Source organism: Pogonomyrmex barbatus, unplaced genomic scaffold (genome assembly GCF_055798465.1).
Source record: "Pogonomyrmex barbatus isolate J1 unplaced genomic scaffold, ASM5579846v1 scaffold14, whole genome shotgun sequence".
In the NCBI taxonomy this organism is placed as follows: domain Eukaryota; kingdom Metazoa; phylum Arthropoda; class Insecta; order Hymenoptera; family Formicidae; genus Pogonomyrmex; species Pogonomyrmex barbatus.
Window position 1 is genome coordinate 1,121,198 of NW_028297110.1, and position 16,350 is coordinate 1,137,547.

A 16,350-nucleotide genomic window follows, 5' to 3' on the forward strand; every position below is an offset into this window, starting at 1 on the left:
AAATTGTTTCTCTAAATTAAACATTTTAAAAATATTTTTATATCGTACATTTAATTAATAATGAATATTTTATAGTCAATACGTTGTTCTTATAAATATAAAGAATAAGAAATATATTAGAATTGTTGAATATTCTCGTAATCATATTAAGTATGATGAAAAAAAGAGATTATCTTTCTAACGCAATATTACATAATAAGGTACGCCATGTTACGTAAAAACCAATCTCATCCCTAAAGAAGAATAAAAACGACGAACTAAGGACAGAGCTTCGTTAATGCACACTTACCTTGCTCTTGTGAATGTGCTGATGCTGATATTCACTGTCGAATTCCGGTTCGCTGAAGTAGCTCTGATCTTCCCAATGGGGAGGCAGACCGCCGCCACCTCCCGGTACCCCCAAGGGCCCCGGCATCCCCGTCACTCCATCGGCACTCTCGAAAAGTCTCAGGACACTGCGATCCCTGATATCTCTCAGGTGCGATCTGAAAACCAAAATAAATTTATATCATTTTGCAGTGATAAATGTTCCTCTCTATCGAAGTTTGCAATAATCAAAGTGATCATTCTATGTAAAGCTTATGAAATATCAAAGGATAATATTTATGTGATAAATTTTGATATAATTAAATAAAAAATAATAATTGTTTATAACAATAAGATATTCTCTCTGAAATATTGCCTGATTGTTTGAGAATAAAAAGTAAAAGAAGTTACGAGTTTCATTTTTTATTAGAATAAGGATTTGTGATGATATAAGAATGTTACCTTAGATCTTCGAGTTCGTAGAACATGTCCTTGTTGCTATCATGTATGTAAACTTTCACGTGAGGACTATCCAAGTATTCCATAGTAAGCTGTTTCGGAAAACTTCTGACGAAGAGAGCCTTGACAGTATCTATGCTGGTAATCTCGTTCGGTAGCAATGCTCTCTTCGTTTCGTTCCTGTACTGCAGGAATACCAGTCCTACAAAATACAAAAAATACATTTAATAATTTGTAGCCAGTAATATCTGATTAAGTAATATTTGAAAGATATCGAATAAAAAATACTGAATATTAATAACTAAATGAATGTTAAATATTAATGCTAAAAATGATTAACATTCTGTACTCAGATATTACTACATTAATATTTTTTTTATTTGGTATCTGCAGCGAAATTTTAAACATCGAGAAAATACGGTAAATGATATGTGTATAATAATAATGTTAAATATTAATTGTGTCTATTTTTAAAAATAATGGGATTTATTTTAAAAATAATTCTACTTATTAATTTATATTCTGCTGTATTTAACGAATTACCTAGTGGTCGCTCCAAAGTCTTGCTGGGCGTTCGTACGACGGGCAAGCTGCTTCTTTGCTTGCCCCCTCGTCGAAATCCCGTGCTGGAGGTCTCCACTTCGGACATGATGCCCGGGTCATCGTCGAAAAGCATCATCGAAGACGGGGGTGGGTAGCCGCGCGGAAGAGGCGACTGAAAGCACGCGAACTCGATAAGATATCAGTTCAATTCGTGGTCCTCGAGTGCCTCATTGTGTCCATAAATTATATATCAGTGGCATTCGCGAAAAAGAAGAAATCAATTTATATGTATAAAAATAATATATCCATAAATATCTCATTTTATATTGATAAAAACAAATTATAATTAGTATTTATTATTTATACTTATCACAATTCATACAAGTTTATTTGCCAATCGATAAAATAATTAATAAAATTACGGATATAAACTGTATATGAAATTACAAATTTGGCATGCTTTGTACATTAAAGCTTAATTATTTTGCAACAGATTTTTAATTATGATACGCGAAAGCTACCTGCAACATTTATCTCTATCTACATAAAACATATAATTACATAATATAATTATCATAAAAATTTAACGTGTTTAAATAATATATCGAATGATACAATTTCTCTAATAGTTTCGTTCAAATCCTTTTAAATTATCTCACTGTAATTCAGAATTTATCATTACCTGCCACTGTAAATATATTTACAAAGACATTTTCTGAGCGAGCAATTAGATACACGACAGGCTCGAGAATTAGATGCCACTCAAAGAAAAACAATCGTGTCTATCAGCATGCCGACATGCATATTAACGAAAAAAAGAAAGAAAAATTGATTGCGCAGGCAATCTTGCGTGAAAAGCATGAAAATTCAAAAATTACCTTTCTCTGGCGAGACTTGGTCCCCATCTGTCGGCGGCATGGCAGGTAATACGGAAACACACACACAAAGTAAAACCCAGTTAGATGTATAATATGTTGCGGAGTAGAAAAAGATAAGGGGAAGAGAGAGAAAGAGAGAGGGGTAGAAAAAAATTAAAATAAAAAAAACCGATAGTCGACCGGAAACGGTCGTTTCGAAGGGAGAGGTAAAAGTACGCCGATCATTGACCATCGAGCTGCTCTTCGTTGTCAGGTCGGTCGTGTAACTCGAGCGTAAATTGCGGCTGCAAATACAGTAGCACATAGCCAGCAGTTTCCTGTTTGTAATAGAAACATGTTCCACGAACCATTTTTCGGATTTTCGAGACGCACGTCAAAGCGTTAGCAATGACGTAGTCGTTACGTTTCGTAATGACACTTTGTTAAAAGTAACGACTCCATCATCGAATAATTGTCATATCCTAAAGTGTCAATGTTCTTTTTTCTTACGACATACGAGATGTTTGTCATTACATAAACTGCGGTAAAAAATAAAAGAAGGTACATATATATATGCAAATATGAAACGCCTCTCGTCGTATTTTTTTTCTATATTTAACAAAATATAGCAAATATATGATTAAATATATTTGTTAAATATAACAAGTAAATATGGAATAAAATGTGTAAATGCAATATATCTGAACACAAACGTTGTTTTCTGTCATTCCCATTAAGAGATACTATGCACGGAGATAATTAATAGCAGCTGCAAATAAATATTTGCAACGAGTTTGAATTATATCCTATTCCTTGTACGGAATATCCCGTTATTCCCTCCACATTCGTAAAAATATGCATACGGTATATGCGAAGAAAATACGATTGCATAGAGGTATTCCTTATTTCCGACACACATCGATTTGTTACGCGGTTACATTATCGCGTTCGTTGTAAAAGAAGGAAAACTACGAGGTCAACGCTTATGATATGCAATATCTACATATGTAACTCACATCTGAGAACGGAACATGTGTTAAATACCTGTAACGATGTTGGTAACGCTTTCAGATAAGAGATAAAAAGACGAGAAGAATAAAAAAGAGGAGAGAGAGAGAGAGAGAGAGAGAGAGAGAGAGAGAGAGAGAGAGAGAGAACGAAGGGGAGGAAAACCAAGTACTCATTACACGTGAATGCATAACTGTAACGAAGGGTTAGGGTCATTGTGCGCGACGAGCTAAAGAGAGAGAGATAGAGTAATATATATATATATATATATATATATATATATATATATATACAAGGTGTTCCGTGAGACTTCTGCCACTGCTCGTAAAAAAATAGATGGGACCGAAATAAACATAAAAGTTCCATACTATTTTGTGATATTCGCAATAATAATCGAGATATTAAAAATTGGCTCGTGCGTAGCTATTGCCGTTATATATATATATATATATATATATATATATACTATATATAACACACACACACACACACACACACACACACACACACACACACACACACACACACACACACACACACACACACATATATATATATATATATATACATATGTATATAACGTGGGAAAAAAACGAAGATTGCTGAGCTTGCCTGCTTTTATCATAGACGTGATTATTGACCCTTTGATTAGATACATAACGTTATTGCTTGTAATAAACAATTATCGTACGATCAATGTGTAATTATATGTTCCTTTAAAATAACGCTAAATTATATATTACAGATTTTTTTTCTCAGTTCAGGGAAAGATTTATTCATCGCAGATTTTCATTTATAACATTTAAACATTTTAACGCAATAATATTGAATTATTTAATTTATTTTATTAACTTAGATTAATAGATGAAGCTAATAGAACGTATATCTACTTTCTAGATACAAAGAAACATAGCATTTCAACTTTTTTAGATGGCCTTCAATTCTCTCTTCTTACTCGACAATATGATCTAAAGAAGCGATATCGTGATTGTTTCGTGCAGCGTAATTTTATGATTTAGGACGCAATCTTAGTTTTCACACGTAATCGCATCGTGTTGCAACAGAACGGTATGAACTGAACGGGTCACCAATTAATGCTGGAACTGGCGAACACGATGACGTAACGCTCACACTCGCTATCTCGAATGTGCACCACCTGCGCTCCAAGTTCGATTATCTCCTACAACCCACAGAGACACCCCCCCGAGGATGCTCGATAACCACGTGCCGGGAGTTAATCGATTGTGCGACATCTGCCCGACGTGATTGTCATATCTTTGGAGCGTGATGTACCAAATATAAGATTTAACAATATCTAAATTGTCAACAAGAATTAATGTCACTCAAAAATAATGCTTTTGTATTAGCGGTAAAATAACAGACAAAATTTATTCATGCACACGAAAGGCGCGAAGGTCTTTATTTTAATATATAAGCTTGTTTTCTCAAGTAAGTATAAATAAATTTCTAGTTCAATTTAATGTTTAATTTAATAAATAAATTATCAGATATATATATATATATATATATATATATGTGTATTAAATGTTTGTCTGTATAAATTTTATATAACATAATTGAAAATGTGTAATTTGAAATTATAGAACTTATACACTTCATAGTCAGTTCTAAAAGAGAAAACAAAATAATATTATTATAATACATATTATTAATTAATAATTCATAATCTTCATAACATAACGCGTATAAAATAGGATTATTATCGTTAATAATAATATTTCCTATAATAATTTTCTCTCACGAGAATGTTACATTTTCTATGTAATCAATGATAATTTTATAGAAGCAAAAATTAATTTTCATTAAAACAACCTTAATATATTATCGTTATTTTGATGTGGTAAAATTAGTTTTAACGTTGTGTCGATTAGCAAAACACATTTTTCATTTTTCAAATAAACTTATTGTTATCTGTTTGCGTTTTAACTTTTAATACAACTACTTTAAACTCACTCTGTAATTTATTAATCTTACTTAAAAAAAGATATATTCATAATAGTTAATGGGAGCTTTCGTGTTCCAATGTTTTAAAGATGCGAAATTCAGGATATTATTCGCAGTTATTAGGTGATTATCGATTAAAAGTTTAAATATCCAGGTAATTAAAGTGCAGTGAAAAATGATTCGAAAATCTGGGACGTTAAGAGGATGGAGCTACGTAGATACGTTTATGTTCGGTGTGTCGGTACCCTTCAATTATCGGAAACGACGAGCGCAAGAAACGAGGACGTCGTAGGTGGATGGTAATTAATTAACCGCTTCCTCTCGTTACCGGCGGTTCTTGACCGCGCGGTATTCGCTCAAGTAATAAGCTACGGGTAGGGCAATAATATTCCGTTCATATCTCTTGTTAATACACGATGGCTCTAAAAATTTTATAAATCGATCGTATAAAACCATGACTAACAGATATCGAAGTAGGTTGTACTAAAATATGTAACATATTTTCATTAAATACGTGCATTAATGCAATATTAAATCGTATACATTAAATCTTATTAACATGACATATAAATAATGTTATCATATATCACACGTGAATCATATCTTCGCTAACAATATTTCCCAATAATACACGTGAATATTGCAACATGCAAACGATACAGTAATCTTTTATCTGTGTTATTAGTTTTATTAGTATTACGGTATATATAATACGTCTCGTAAAAGTTTCGCAATAACGTAATAATCATGGGGGAGCTTAATTACGTCATAAGTTTTCGCATTCATCAATTATGAAAAACTTTAATTGTGCATAATTGCATAATTACAGGGCACACTGTGCGCGATAAGAATAATACCCGTATCTTTTAAAATATCGCGCACGAAAATCTTCAGAAGGAAAATTCAGTTTGTCCTACAGTATGTACGATGTATATCCTACGAAATCAATTCCGCTCTGTTTTGCGATGCGGGCTTCAGTTTACGCTTGATCGCGCAAAAACGCGAACGTTATATAATTTATAAGACGGATGTTCCTAAAGCAAACAATGTACGTACTTTTCTCCGGCAATTTGAAAGAAGAAATTCGAGCGAAAGAAACTCAAGCAGAGGAGCGAGACATGTATGCATTCACGTGTGTCATAAATAAACGATGACCCTTGGTAGAGATGCATCGAGTAGACTGCGGTTGTCTTGAATGAAACATCCTCAAAATGAAAAATGTGCATCTCCGCACGGTCTCTCTCTCTCTCTCTCTCTGTCTCTCTCTCTTTCTTCAATGCGAAAACGATTTTCATCCTCGTTCCGCGAATGACGCGCGTCACCGTAAATACATTCGGGTAACTGAACGTTTGCCATTACCTTTGGGAAACTAGAGGGAATGTTTCGTGTTCATCGAGGTTATAAAAAAACATCTGGACAAAAATAATACGACAGTAAAATAGACATTTTATTTATAAATAAAATTCGATGGAAATGCAATTTAAACTTGCAAACTTTGTGAAAACGAAATAAACAAACATTTCATTTTTAATCCGGTGTATTGTTCTAAAAGTGCAACACACTCATGCAACACACACGTGGACGATTCATGAATTACAGTGGCACGTAGAGAGACACCAGGAAAGCTGGAGCGTCCTCGATAAGCGTCCATTTATTCAGGGATCATTTTTATATGTGCCACGTCTGAATTGTCAGAAATATGAAAAGGAGATGACAATAAAATGTTATTTTTAGCTATTTTTTGTTTTGTTTTGTTTTGTTTTCACGTATAATAAAGTAAGATTAAATTGCAAAGCACTTGGTATAATTGCTAATTAACTTGGATAATTTATAACTGATTTTAATATTTGCTTTAGGCAAAAGAAAATTAAGACGTTTTAATCAAGGCTTTTTAATTCCGTACTTCTGTCTTTAAGATTTAATTGTGTCCATGAGCTATTTATTTATGCAGAATTAAAAAGTAATTTAGCATTTGACATTAAACTTCCATGTGGTAAGGAAAACGTTCAGTCACTCATCAAAAAGTTGAATCATCTCAAACATAGAAACAGGAGAAGGGAGAAAGAAAAGTCCCTATTAATAGAAACTTCAACATGAAATATAAAGATAATCAGAAAAATTTTACCTTATATAAAATCTCTTTGGGTTACATATATTATGGGCACTTTTCTTAACCAATATATAAGACAAAATATATAAATGTATCTGTGTAACGGTAATAGTTAACATTACAGTACAAGTAAATATTTATTTCGTATGTAAAACACGGGAGAGTATCATTAATACATGAGGATAAATTTCAAAAATATAGAAAACAAGAAGCGAAAACTCGCATGTAGAAGTCACGCGAAATAAAAGATACATACCATAATCGAAGAGAAGAGAAAAAAAGCTAAACGTTTATATGTGTAGAGCTCTGCTTGTCAAAGGAACAGAGCAGATTTCTAATATTTCGAGTTGGAAAGAAATATTGGCGGTGATGGGGCAAGCGTTGAGAAGAGAGGATTGTTGAGAATAAGGGGAAAAAATCGAAAAATCATGAGAAATAATCGCAAACAATAAATATATATATATATATATATATATATATATATATATATTTACATGTTGCGAGAGCAAAGATTCACCTCGAGATCCATGGTGGTGTGCCGCGAAGGCGGGGTGCCGTACTGGCCGTGTGGTGGTGGCAAATGATGTGGATGAAGAGGGTGCAGCTGCTGCGCCGCGTTGAACTGCTGATGATGAAGGGAAGGTTGATGATCGCCGCCGAGGGTGTGCCTCCTCGGCTCGTCCCTCGAGCGGCCGCCACCCCCGGAGGAGCTGCGGCCCCCCGAGCCACCCCCGCCGCTTCCGGCGCCAACCCCCAAGACACCACCGCCGCCTCCGCCTCCGACGCCGCCGCCACTGCCAGACCGTCTGCCAGATGTGAGCTCGTTCGAGCCGGGTTCAACCTCCCCCCTGACAGATCCCCCTGCAATCATAGATGTTGATGATATCATTATCGATGCTCGTGTGACATCGCCCTCGACAGCTGGATTTTAAAATAAAATTTTATACAATATCGTTGCCTTCTCGGTAGCAGTATTATAAAAAGTAAAATGATCTTGCATCGGTTTAGATCTAATTAAACACCACACGTTTTGCAATTTTAACATATTATTAATTATTTACATTATTTACATTTTAGGTCAAGATTTTATTAAACTGTTGAAAGTGTTCCTTACATGTTCACTGTGTTTAATGACAATTGCCAAAATACATTGTTTGGCACAATTAAATAATTTACTGTGAAAACTTTTCTGTAAAAGAAGAATTGGGATCTCGTGAAATTTATTAATAAACGCCCCTGATGAAGAGTCGAAGTAAATAGTCCAGCGACCTATTTGGCAGAAAGTGGCTCCGACAAAGTGTACCGAGAATAACGCGTTCGCGGAAGTGGCCGGAAATAGTTATCGGGTGACACGTGCGTGTATACCGGAGGTGTGCTGTCGCTTTAGTTTAGTTCTTTACGTAATGGGACGGGACCGACCATAGCGATGGAAAAAAAGCAGGGTTTCCTTAAGTAATAATGTCTGAGATTATCCGGAATAGTCAGGAGACTGGGAGGGATAGGTACCTCACATGAGATTCGACGTTTATTTCTCTTTGTTGGGTCGGATGTGCCTTCTCTCCTCGTTTACCTCGATCTACTTCTTCGAATTGCCTCTGAAGTACACGTGAGAGAAGAAATAAAGAGATGATCAATTTGCCGCATACATTTTGCCGCATACATCGGTCATTTTCATGATAATTTCCGACCAAGCGAACGCGATCAGCTCACGGAACACGCAGCACGTGAACACACGATGAACGGTCCACTTCCGAAATGCAAAAGCGTCATGCTACCTTTGTCCGGCGTCGTTCTCGACTTGATTAAATACAAACACTTGACGAATACGGGCGGTCTCGTCGTTCTCTCCAAATGAACGTGCTACCCGGTCACAATCAATTTTCGGCGAGCTCGCCCAGCCACGTGGGGCTTAACGACGCTGAAAGTTCGAGCGCAAATTCCGCACGGCAGGAGCGTCGTGGGAAAGTGGGTCAGCTCGTCAGAGTGGCGAATCGGGAGAGGACGGACGGCGTCGTTCTCCAATTAATGACGAGATTCGAATTCCGACGGGTCTGCAAGACCGATTCAATCGTCCTGGCAGCGCCATACCTCGCGTAGATAACCGGACATTGCGCATTTCAGCGGACTGCTGTGCGGCGATCGTTCCGCGCGAACGTCGCATCGCAATCCGGCATTACGTCATAAAACTGCTGCGCTGCATTGACGTTCAACCGCACATTTTTCGAAGGGACATTTACATCGGCAAATGTAAAGGCCGAGATTTATTACAGTCGACAACGTACAATCCTGCGTTTGAATGGCAGAGAAATACAAAAATCCGGAAATGCAATATCTTCTTTTTTTTTTTAGAATAGATTTCTATATTCAAAGATTTTCAAATTTCTCCATCTTGTTCTCCATAATTGTCATTTCTTTAAGCATCGATATTAGAATTACAAGAGAGCTAGAACAGATTTACCAATAATTTTAGAATAACTCGATTAACATGCTTCATACATGCATGAAAATTAGCTGCAGATTGCTAATTGCATAGCTGCATGTGTATTTTGGAACAATAAGCCGCGCAAATTCCTGTAATAAAGGAGAGGTTTACGCTCTGAAGCTCGACACCTATAATTGAGACAACGTGAATAAACCATAGTAAAGCAAACTGTTTTGAAATTCCTAACAAGCATCTAACACCAATGTAAACTATATAACGTCCATAGAATTATAGGATAATTATCGAAACGGAAGATTGCTTTTGACGTTATCGCTTGGATCACAAAACGCTTAAGATGTAATCTTCGCGTGATTTACAAGGAAAGCTTTCACATAGGAAGTCCCTAAATCAAAATACAAGATAATAATTGAAACCATGTTTTTTTATAATGCTACTTCAACTTGAAAACGTTAATTAATTGAATATATTCATTATTCATATCTTCAATGGACTATCTTGTATTTTTGTTTAACGATGTAATATTATCCATTTTCTGCCATGACACGTGTCCGACGCCTATTAAAACGTCATCTGTCAATTTGATTGACGCCTCTTTAAAATCGCGATACATGTAGAGCGTTACGAACGAAAAATTACAATCTAGAAAGCATGAATACTCCGAAAAATTGTCGGCAAAAGTCACGTAAACGAATAAAGACGAGCGGAAAATTGCACAGAATGATGTAATAAAAAACAAACTGTCACTCTCTTTTCATCGCTTTAACCACAAATTTTTAATTATTAACAAATTTAAGTCGTAATTAGTTTCATCAAAATAATTAAATTTAATGTTTTTGTAAACATTGTATTTTGCTATATACTAAGCAAAATAACATTTTACATTCTCCATTATTTGTATCCATGATTGCAGTAATATATACTATACTAATCGGCTTTCTATGGATTTGAAGCAATCTTTTGCTGTAAGAAGATGAAAAGAGATCCTAGATTAACCTATTTAGAGTAACTTGCATTTGTTCTATTGTACAAGATACAGAGAGAGAGAGAGAGAGAGAGAGAGAGAGAGAGGAGAGAGAGAGAGAGAGAGAGAGAGGAGAGAGAGGGGAGGGAGGGGGGGGGGGACAGTAATTTTGAAAATCAAAAGAATAGAAAATCAAGATATTCGTTAAATTTCATATATAAAGTTTGTAATGTCGTAATTTTAACTTTTTGAAGCTTTGCCATCTAGTAGCACAGCATCTAAATCCCATAAATGTAGTCTACATCATAATTGAAAATCGAATGAAACGAGTTTCTTACCCTGCCTAAGTCCTATCCCTGTAATGAATAAAATTGAATTTCCGCGTGTTTTGCTTCTCCGTCCCCCGACGCTTATCGTCCCTTTCTTAATCTCCTCGAAATCGCAAGTTGAATTTTTCTCGAAGCACCAATGTCGAGGCACCGATAATTCAATCTTCCTTTAATCTCACAGTGAACTCCCACGAGATTTTAACTCGAGATTTAATCACGTAGACATTTAACGTTGGAAACGGAAAAAAAAATTGCGATAGATCACAAATTCTCTTGACATCCTCGTTACGGAAAAGAATGACTGCAAATTAGTCAGACAATCCATTAAAATTCTACTTTCCTCTGTCTCTTTCTGGATGTTCGCAGCTATTCGCTCGTTAAGATAATTTCGATAAATTAACGGATATTTTCTCAAGATTACGTACATTCAGATTACTATGTACATACACCTTATGTATACGTGTATATCGGAGGCACGACACGTTATACACGAAACTGGGAGGAGTACTGGCGACGACGACGACGGGATCCTCGTATGCGTTTATTTTCAGAAACCAACGTAGCCGTGTGCTGAGAGCGCGTGGTCGTCGAGAAATCTAATCTAACGCTCGGAAATTCGATAATCCACGACCGTAGATAAGATTCCATACGTGTATATATATGTACATATATATTCATATATATTCATATATATATATATATATGACGTACAACAGCATACCTGTCTGGCCGCTTCTCTCACGTATCAGCGAGAACATTCTGATTTCCCCGAATGCTTACATACAGTACATTTACAAAGCGAGATCTAGCTAACGTTCTCGATAACAAAGGTTGAAGACACGAGAAGTTGAAAAGAAAAATGTTAAAAGTGAGAAAAAAGAGATGAGAGCATGAAAAATATGAAAATATCACGTAACGTAGTTTGTCGCGTTGGTTTGAAGATCGTTATCTTTAAAGGTATTTTATCTTTTTTGTGGAAAACGTCCGTAGTTGTAGTTATTTATTCAGATTACTGGAGGGTACAATAAAATAATGGAGAGAGAGAGAGAGAGAGAGAGAGAGAGAGAGAGAGAGAGAGAGAGAGAGAGAGAGACAAGTGTCGTATAACGGGAACTTCTAAAGTTTTCTCGCGGATAGATATCGCTTCAGAATATCGCTTCAAAAGTGGCCGCAGGACCGATTGGCTTGCGAAGCTATCGTGACAAGCATTATGACATACTAATATCGTTGTAAAACGCCTCGGTTATGCCGCCCCTGTGCGCTCATCCGACACGTCTTTTCCGGTCGTGGATGACCGAGAAAAAACGATTCGCTGAATCGATCGCGGAATTATATCGCTTCTTCAACTTGACTGAATTTAACTATATACCGATTTTGAGATTCTTACAATTCTGGAGTCTCATTCGAATTTAAATTCCCCTATATAAAAAAGTTTCGGCGCCCTTCTGTCTGCTAACCACCTTATCATTGGATTATTTCTGTTCTATAGGAAGCTATTAATTTTCATAAGAATATCCTTATAATTAATGCAAATTCACGTGGTCGAGTCTCGATCTTAATGATCCTATAGTTCCGACCTTACGACGACGGCTGTACTCTCTGTCGGTGGGATACTTAGGGTTCTACGACCTCGTTTCTATCCGCCTGCGTGCTCCGAGTGCGAAAATAGATCAAATCGATATATCCAATGGAGAAAATACACAGCTGGGAGCGATAATTGAAGCGATGTCGGGTTTACGCTTTGTTATATCACGCTACGTAATGTTTTTAATAAATCAATAGTATAAATGGAACTACTGGTTTTCAAGATAAACAATATTCCTAAATAAATATCAATTCCTCTATCGTCGATGTACCAAACATCTGCATTTTTCTACATCAACATGTTACTTTATTCCGGCAATTTATCGTTTTTTCCTAAATAAAGATTGAATGAAGAATCCATCCGACATGAATATATCCTAGCTCCAAATACAAAAGAGAGAGAAAGAAAAATAGACACGGCTCGACGTAAGTCGTTTTCGATTTGAGGACACTAGTAATCACGCAGGCGACGACGTCTTAAGAAGAAGAAGAAGAAGAAGAAGAAGAAGAAGAAGAAGAAGAAGAAGAAGAAGAAGAAGAAGAAGAAGAAGAAGAAGAAGAAGAAGAAGAAGAAGAAGAAGAAGAAGAAGAAGAAGAAGAAGAAGAAGAAGAAGAAGAAGAAGAAGAAGAAGAAGAAGAAGAAGAAGAAGAAGAAGAAGAAGAAGAAGAAGAAGAAGAAGAAGAAGAAGAAGAAGAAGAAGAAGAAGAAGAAGAAGAAGAAGAAGAAGAAGAAGAAGAAGAAGAAGAAGAAGAAGAAGAAGAAGAAGAAGAAGAAGAAGAAGAAGAAGAAGAAGAAGAAGAAGAAGGCTGCGAGTTACAAATCGTATCAATTAAGGCATTCCGATGTGGCCTAACGAAGCAGAGCGTGTCTGTTCGCCGGTGCGATAAGCATCGACGCGCATTCCTGGATGACCCAACCGTGCGCGATTAAGATTGCATTATGCATGTGGCTCGGCGAAACGATCGATTTCGATTGCCGTGACGGACCTGATTATCAGAGCTATTGTCACGTGAAGCCGCTCTTAAGTTTCTCGTCCTCGGCGTGCCATCTGTTGCTCCGCTGTTTTTGCATAATACCTCAACGTGCGCCGATGCGCCTCACGCCCCGCGTAAAAATATCGCATTGCCAGAAACCAAGTCCGACTTGCGATTGTATTCATTATCTTTGAATTCGTGCGGGCGCAATAAATGACGCTTAAATGACCAGTTAAGATTTCTCCCGCTTCAATCAAATGATTAGGAATTCGTCCTTAACTAGCTGATAAATGACTCTCAACTGCTCCCGCTCCCCGCCAACGCCAACGTAACTTTAACCAAGTTAATTTAAACAAATTCTCGTGCCTTTATAGATTATAGTTTCTAAATTAATCAGTATTAATGATAGTGAAATCGTTCATGAGCTTGATTTACGCCTCATCACACTTCATCGTAATGAATCGTGTCAATGTACGGAAAGAACAGTTTTATTGCAAATCTAAAAAAACTTGGCTAGACACAGATCTGCAAATAATTTTGTTGGATCTTCAAAATTATTACATCGTACATTCAAATTGATTGCTAGAAGATAAAAAATTTTTTCAGTATTATTATTTATTATGTAGTAAGAATTCTAGATAATAATTTTGATAGATTTTTCAGATGTGTATCCGGCCAAAAATTTGCCAGCAAAAGTGTTACTCTTTATATGAAAAATATTTTGAAATCGTTTAATAAATAATAAAATCGATCCGCATTTTTGTCTTTCGATAAACAATTCGGTATTCCGATGTGAAGAGATTACGTTGATCGACAATTCGTATAACGGGCGGTACGTGTTGTTGGATCTTAGGATGGACGTTGCATCGGTGAACGTAGCGTAGAAGACGTGATCGTGAACCATAAACCGGAAGGGAAGACCGCGGGAAACGGGTTACGAGCGAAATCCGAGATGGAGGTTCTCTGTAAAAGAGAAGAGGCAAGAGAAGCAAGGCGCGAAAGGCGAAACTGTATGGGCTGCTCCATAATGATGACAATGAATCGGCGTCACGGGACCATATATAGATGCAGGCGTCACGAATTAATCTTCTTGACGAAAACAGGACCGAGGCGTCGCGAAGAGTCGTGAAACGAAAATTGACGCGATAACGCGTCGTCGAAAACTTATAGCGTGAGAGGAAAAATAAAATTGAACGATGAGGATTTTTTTTTAGGAATAGTCTCTTCAAATTAAAAGGTAATTCTTCCTTTCTCTATATTTACGACAAATACGAAATACGACACGAATAAAAAGAAAAAAGAGAAATATATGTGTGCGTACTTTAAATTACAGATTGATATCTATCTCTCTAGCTATCATAATGACGTATAATGAGGCGTGATATCGATTTGGATAATATCTTGTCGTACGGCTTGACACATGCGGAGAATAATTTGATATATGATATATCGGGCGCTTCTTGACGTCGGCCCATCGATATTCGATATTCAAAAGCGGCGATAGTTACGGTGACAATCATATCCGGTGTCGTTCATCGCGGGGAAAATCGGGGATTATCCGATTTTTACGCGTCGGTATGCGTGATCAACTTAATAGTCAATCCTTATTAAATTGCTCGCGCTGTTTGTTATTATTGTTATTCCTCATGAAAAAATTCCATATAAAAATTTGCGTCCGAAAATCATTGATTTTATTCCATCGCTGAGAATTACCGTTGAGATACATCGGCACCGCATGCATCAAATTGCCAAATATTGTATATGACAAATTAACGAGCTGCAACACGCGTCTCTCAGGATTTGAAGTCGCTCTGTGTGTTTTTTCCATCTAATCTAACTTGCAGTAGATTTCGCTCGGAAGTAGCGGAGGCGTTGGCGCGACAAAATCGATTTCGAAATCGGATGGGCTTTTTTCCCGCGGGTGCACACGACGAAGAAGGATGTATAATAGCTTTGTAATCCAATCGTTTTCGCCGTCCGGAGAACGAAACGTGAAGTGATTTTGGCTATTTCGGGGTCTGTATGGTACAAACACTCGCGAAAGTTTCGATCAAACGTGCCGCGTATATCGCCTCTATTTTGTACTATTATTTTGCGCTACTTTCCATTCTATCTATTATTTCTAACGAAATATATAAAAAATGCGATATTATTTAAATATAAATACTTCTTTTTCCGCAAGCTGTTAAAATTACCAGAAATGTCTCACAATAAAAATTGTACTCGGAAAGAAGAATTTTGCTGAAGGATCTAAAAATTTCGTAGTATTACCAATTTATACTTGAGTGTTCCACATAATAATTTTGTTGGCTCAAAAAACTTATTTTCAGATGTGTATCTAGCCATTTCTAGTTCCTTCAGCAAAACTGTTCTTTTCCCTGTTTGTATATTGAACGTTAAAAAAATCTATAATTAAATCAAAATTTCTCTCCTTTCCTCTCTTTCTCTCCCTCTCTCTTTTGTTCACATAGAAAAAATATGACTAACTCTGGCATTTATCACTTTACAGAGAGTGGTCACTTCAGTTTCAACGGTCGACGTTTTGCTCGAGAGATCGAAACGCTCATAAATCCAACGAACGTATTCGCAAACGTACGTACGTCGCGCGTCCCTTCGTCGGTCGTTAACTTTCCTGCGAAAAGTATCGTCCACCCCTAACCAAGGCTAAAGCATTGGCGCGATGGGGACAAAAGCATCCCTGGCGGTGCTCGGACAGGGCGCGTATCGATTATCGTCGGCCAAAAATACGCGCGAAAGTGCGCTTCTCTGCTGTGTCTCGTTCTCTCCGACTTCGTCAGCTTCGAGTGTCC

The 16,350-nt window shown here is 36.7% G+C and overlaps 1 protein-coding gene across 1 annotated transcript in view; it reads right to left on the reverse strand.

Moving 5' to 3' along the window:
- LOC105424895 (uncharacterized) overlaps positions 1-16,350 on the reverse strand; it is a 189,469-nt gene that overhangs the window by 80,543 nt on the left and 92,576 nt on the right. Inside the window, exons 4-8 of the mRNA XM_089072894.1 lie at positions 7,766-8,109; positions 2,187-2,213; positions 1,309-1,480; positions 769-967; positions 290-485 (exon numbers count right to left, since the gene is read on the reverse strand). Of these exons, the coding sequence (XP_088929020.1) occupies positions 290-485; positions 769-967; positions 1,309-1,480; positions 2,187-2,213; positions 7,766-8,109 (938 nt within the window). The remainder of the gene's footprint in view (positions 1-289; positions 486-768; positions 968-1,308; positions 1,481-2,186; positions 2,214-7,765; positions 8,110-16,350) is intronic.